Source organism: Phyllostomus hastatus, unplaced genomic scaffold, assembly GCF_019186645.2.
Source record: "Phyllostomus hastatus isolate PE091 unplaced genomic scaffold, TTU_PhHast_1.1 phas_contig_34, whole genome shotgun sequence".
Lineage (NCBI taxonomy): Eukaryota > Metazoa > Chordata > Mammalia > Chiroptera > Phyllostomidae > Phyllostomus > Phyllostomus hastatus.
The window spans coordinates 34716981-34722980 of NW_025333857.1; the positions used below are offsets into that span (position 1 = coordinate 34716981).

Below are 6000 nucleotides of genomic sequence, written 5' to 3' on the forward strand. Positions count from 1 at the left end.
CTACCCAGGTACATTTTTACTGAGCAGCTATGTCTGCAGCCCTGTGGGAGAGACATGCTTGAGGTGGACCTCCGAATCCTTGCTGCCTTGGTTGGGTCAGGAAGTAGGACCCTGGCTTAACGTCCTTTCTCCTCTACGGACTTCCTGTTACTCTGTGGGTTATCAGAATCTCATTCACAGTACGAGCTTGATCTTGACAGGCAAAGAAGATACCAAACCTATTTACCCCCTAGAGAGCTGCACCCAGAAACCTCAGCATGAGCAGCAGGATCGGGGAGAGGCAGGTGGCAAAGTCTTCTCTTTATCCCTTGCCTCTTTGCAGTCCTTGTAGAATAGGGCTAGAAGGGGTGTGCTCTTCTTTTCTTTGCTCTCCAAGAGCCTTTAGTCTGCCTTCCTAATTATGTACTGATTGGATAAGGGATTCATTAAGGAGGTAATTTTGAGGACTGGCAGGCACACAGAATCAAGAAATAAATTTTCACATTTCAGTGTTCATTTTACCTTTTTTCTTTTCTTTCTTCTTTTTAAGTATATTTTATTGATTATGCTATTACAGTTGTTCCATTGTTTTCTCCCCTTTATTCCCCTCCACCTTGCACCCCACCCTCCCACCAGCATCTTCTTTTTCTTAGTTAAGTCCCCTTAACATTTCATACAGTAAGGGCTTGGTGATGATGAACTCCTTTAACTTGACCTTATCTGGAAAGCACTTTATCTGCCCTTCCATTCTAAATGATAGCTTTGCTGGATAGAGTAAACTTGGATGTAGGTCCTTGCCTTTCATGACTTTGAATGCTTCTTTCTAGTCCCTTCTTGCCAGCCCCTTCATGCCTGCAAGGTTTCTTTTGAGAAATTGGCTGATAGCCTTATGGGAACTCATTTGTAGGTAATGGTCTCCTTTTCTCTAGCTGCTTTTAAGATTTTCTCCTTATCTTTAATCTTGGGTAATGTAATTGTGATGTGCTTCGGTATGTGCTTCCTTTTGTCCAAGTTCTTTGGGACTCTCTGAGCTTCCTGGACTTCCTGGAAGTCTATTTCCTTTGCCAGACTGGGGAAGTTCTTCTTCATTATTTTTTCAAATAAGTTTTCAATGTCTTGCTCTTCCTCTTCTCCTCCTGGTACCCCCATGATTTGGATGTTGGAATGTTTAAAGTTGTCTGAGAGGTTCCTAAGCCTCTCCTCATTTTTTTGAATTCTTGTTTCTTTCATTCTGTTTTGGTTGAATGTTTATTTCTTCTTTCTGCTCTGGACCATTGATTTGAGCCCTGATTTCCTTCCCTTCACAGTTGGTTCCCTGTACATTTTCCCTTATTTCACTTAGCATAGCCTTCTTTTTTTCATCTAATTTGCAACCAAATTCAACCAATTCTGTGAGCATCCTGATTACCAGTGTTTTGAACTGTGCATCTGATAGGTTGGCTGTTTCTTCATCACTTAGTTGTATTTTTTCTGGAGCTTTGATCTGTTCTTTCATTTGGGCCATATTTCTTTGTCTCGACTCACCTGTTACATAGTAAAGGGTGTATTCTTAGGTATTCACCAGGGTGGGGCCACCCACCTCAATGCGTTGTGGTGCTGTATGTGGGGGAGGGGTCAGAAAGAGAAGAATGCTACTTGCTTAGCTTTCAGTCACTTCCCCTCCTTCCCCCAAGCAAATTGGGCCCTTCTGGTACTTATTCCTGGGTGGGTTAGCTTGTTTACATTCTAGGACCCTGTGGGTTTCTCCAGTGAACTCTCCTGTGAGGCTGGGAGTTTTTCCCTCCACTGCAACCCTCCATAGGTTTTTACATCCAGAGGTTTTGAGGCTTTATTTCCCCATGCTGGAACCCTGGGCTGTGTGGTCTGTCTCACTCTCTAGTTGTTCCTTCCAGTTTATCCACTTGCAAATGTGGGATCACCAGCCACTGCCTTGCCTGCCTAGTCCTCCAGCTACTGCCTTGCCAAACGACCTCTCCACCCCAGATGCTATCTCTGGCCCTCCTACCGGTCTGAATGAATGTTTCTTCCTTAACGCCTTGGTTATTGGACTTCCATATATTTCGATTTTCTGGCAGTTCTGGTTGGTTTCTGTTTTTAAGTTTGTCGTCATTCTTCTTTTGGTTGTGCAAGGAGGTAAAGTGTATCTACCTAAGCCTCCATCTTGGCTGGCATGTTACCTTTTTTTTCTTGCTTCATTTTCTCCAATCATCCAGTTAAAAAGTTTTGATGTATATTTTGATCCTAGTTGGAATGACAGTTTGAATATTGAACTAATTGCCAGCATGAACTCTAAGCTAGAAAAGGTATATTCTGATATTGTTGTCTACTTTTAAAAGTACATCCTGGATTTTTAAAAAAGATTTATTATTTATTTTATTTTTAGACAGTGGGGAAGGGAGGGAGAAAGCAAGGGAAAGAAACATCAATGTGTGGTTTCCTCTCACACACCCCCTCCGGCGGGTGGGGGGCCACAACCCAGGCATGTGCCCTGACTGGGAATCAAACCAGAGACCCTTTGGTTTGCAGGCCAGTACTTAATCCACTGAGCCACACCAGGCAGGGCCACATCTTGGATTTTTTATAGGGACAAAATAATTTACTTGTTTTAGTTACCATGAAGGGTAACTTTAGGATATAGAGGTGGGGTGAGGGTCATATTTATACATTAAGTACATAAATCCTAAGTGTACAGCTAAGTGATGACTTTTTTTACTGTGCGTACACTTACTTGCCACAACTCTGATCAAAATAAAAATAATTTCCCATACTCCAGAAGCTGCTCTTAGCATCCTTACTTCTTTCACCATAGATCAGCTTTGCCTCTTCTTGGACTTGATGTGAAAGGAATCAAGCAGTATTTACTTTTTTGTGTCTAACTTCTTCCCTTTAACATTATTTCTATGACATTTAGCCATGTTATTGTGTTTGTTCCTCCACCATTTATTTATTTATGGTTTGTCTCTATGTCTGGCTCTCTGAAGTGCTGATCCTTGCTTTGGAACACATTAAGTCCAGTGCAGTGAGACTGAGGACAAAAGGAAGTGAGGTAGGGGAGGCTGGGGAGTGCTGCTAGGTGATACATTATCTTGTTGGTTGTGCTCCAAGATAGGTGATGAAGAGAGATGCAGCTCATGACTCAGCATTTGTCCATACGAGAAGTTTCTAGACAAACTGTGCCTCGGAGCAGTCTGTTACAGGAAGGAAGGAAAAGAAATTCATTTGCCCGGCTCATTTCTGTCTTGTGAGTTCCATTCGGTCAGAGTTCGCACCATGGCCAGTCATCTTTCTGTTGGCAGCAGGAGAAACGAGGTTTGATGAAGTGCGGAAGGAACCAGTGAAGGACAAAGAATATCTCAAAGACTGCAAAATACAGGATTGTTGTAGCAAAGCAGAAGGGGGAAGAACTTTGCTGTTTCTCTTTTTGCCTTTAGCTTAAAAAGCTGCTTTTCCCAAGTTGGCAGCCAGTACTGAAGTTTGTGGGTATGCGCGGGATAGAACAAAGTATATTTCTCCCAGGTCTCCAGAACTCTCGTAAGGAGAATGGAGAGGAACATAATGAATCTTGAGTCTTCTAATAGCTGGGAGGTGAAATCATTGAGGCTGACCCCTGTTCTGCTAACAGCACTTGTTCTTCTCTGCCTTTCCCTCTCTCACAGAAAATAAATTAGTTTCTATCCCCCGTTCTGACTCTCCCTTGTCCCTCCCTTTTTCTCAATAATCATTTTCTTAAACATGTAAAAGAAAAACTTTTTCTTTAAAAAGTTCCAATATCATTAACATACCAAAAATTAATGTCCTTAATATTATCGTGTCATTTTCCAAATTTGCCATTTTTCTTATACCTGTTTATTTTTTGCTTACTTATTTAGCTGTTTATTTACTTATACTTTGTGTAATTCAGGGTGCAAATTAGGTAATTGATAGGTATATCTCTTAGGTTTTTTTTAAAAAAATAAATTATTGTTTCCTTTCCCTTTCCTCTTCCCCCATTTTTAGCTTTGTAATTTATTTCATTAAAGAGACTGGGTCAGTTTACCTGCATGTCTCCACCAGGGACCAACAGATTCCCTGTGGTGTGAAATAGCTGAAATAGTTGGTGTGTTTTAATCCCTTATAATGAGTACCTTTATTGATATCTTTGGCCAGTGGAGGTCTTTCAGGTTGGATCCTGAACCATTTTAGTGTGATGCTGTCTTCGGCAGAATCCTTGCTTTGTGGCACGACAAGTGGTTCCTGGTGCACTTTCACATTTTCTGTCCCAGACTTCAAATTAGTCAAATCTCCAACGAGCTGTGGGGATGTAGTACTTAGAGACCATGATCAGGGTGCTACACCATGTATTTCTTAAGCTCTGACATGTTTACATGTGTATTTCAATCCCCCCCTGAAATTATACCTAGTGTAACCTGTTGCTGTAGAAATTTGACCAGACAATTGAGTAGGTGAATAGTTGAAGGTCTGATGTCTCCCTTTGGAACCCTGTTCAAGGTTGATTTTACATTTGATGAGATGCAGCGTTTTCTATTTCAAAACTTGCCTTTATTTATTTTTTATTTCAATCTTTTGCTTCTGAGTATACTTTATCAATGTTTTTTCAATAATGAAACTTAAACTTCTGTGTTTTCATTTTCTTTCTTTTCCTTCTTACCCCTCAGTAGTTGTTTTTCTCCCCAGTGACCTTGCCTTCCTTCAGGTAAGGCCACAGGCTGTGGACTGACTGAAGCCACTTGGGCACTGGTGTTGGGAGAGGGAGTTGGCAACACAGTTGTCAGAGGGGCGGGCGGGGCTCCCGGTGTGCTCCATCTTGGACAGGGTGCATTTTGTATGAGGCAGAGCGATGGCTCCTCAGTCCCTCATGCTCTACCTTTCTGCATGTCCAAGGAACATGCAGTCAGATGTGTTTGTCAGCCTCTGAGGCAGCAGAATCTAAACAGGCTGAAAAGCAAAAGTTGAGAAAGACCCTGGGCAAAGTACAACCTCTAGGTCTGAAGGAAGATGACAATTTGTTGAATTGTTAGGAGCTTTGAAAGTGAAAAGAAAATCCAAGCAATTTTTAATTTCTCTCCTTTGCTTTTCCCCTCTGTTGTGTTGTTTAGATGGCGTTCGAACATTAAGCAATGCTGAAGATTATCTTGATGAAGAAGACTCAGATTAATTCCCTTCCGAAGCTTGAAGAGCTAAAACGTCTGTTGCTTTTGCCATTCCAAAACCTTGTCTTTGCCAGAAGAGTGTTGGTAACAGTTTTTTTTAAAGTCTGTATGAACATGGCAGTATTGCACTGTGTTTGAGTAGAACATGTAAATGAATAGTTCTCACCTTTGGTTTGCCAATAAGTGACTGGATACTTTGCTGTGTAAAGTACATTTTTGTTCACCAGAGTAGAACAAGAAGAGATTATTGCTATTTATCAAGTTAAAGGAATTTTAAGAATTTATTCTTTAAAAAAATTAGGATTTTTTTTAGGTAAAATTCTTTACCTCAAGGATTGAGATATTTTGGGTGGATTTTTCAAGGGGGGAGATGATTATTATAATAATAAACCAAAAGATAACAGGAAATTGTCAGTTATTCTGACAGAAATAAACATTTTAAGAGACTTTATTCCTTTTGTCTGTTTTTCTGGTATTACTCTTGGCTGGTAAATAAATAAAGCTTTTTATATTTAGGTAAAGACTGATTTTATATTTTAAAAAATTATCTTTATTAGCATGGAAGAGTTATAATAGCCAAATCTCTGTTCACCTTTCTATATCTGCTTTGATTAAAGTCAAGACAATAATCACCAAAAAGATACAGGTGCTCATTTCTAATAAAATATATAACTTTAATAATTATGAGACTTTCAATTTTGTCTCCAAGGTTATACTTAGTATGAAGAAATCTAGCTGCTCATTACAGTTTGCTTAAGGTTTGGGACGTTAAAAATGATTGTCCTGGCCAGGTGCTCAGTTGGTTAAAGTGTTGCCCTTACAGGCCAGGGTTGCGGGTTTGATCTCTAGTCAAGGCACAAACAAGAAGCAA

The 6000-nt window shown here is 40.3% G+C and overlaps 1 protein-coding gene across 1 annotated transcript in view; it reads left to right on the forward strand.

Annotated features, from left to right (window-relative positions):
• The window catches only part of OSTF1 (osteoclast stimulating factor 1), a 52215-nt gene extending 46571 nt beyond the window's left edge, over nucleotides 1–5644 (forward strand). Inside the window, exon 10 of the mRNA XM_045840163.1 lies at nucleotides 5076–5644. Coding sequence (XP_045696119.1) covers nucleotides 5076–5134 — 59 coding nt within the window. The 3' untranslated portion in view covers nucleotides 5135–5644. The remainder of the gene's footprint in view (nucleotides 1–5075) is intronic.
• Nucleotides 5645–6000: the final 356 nt, after the last annotated feature.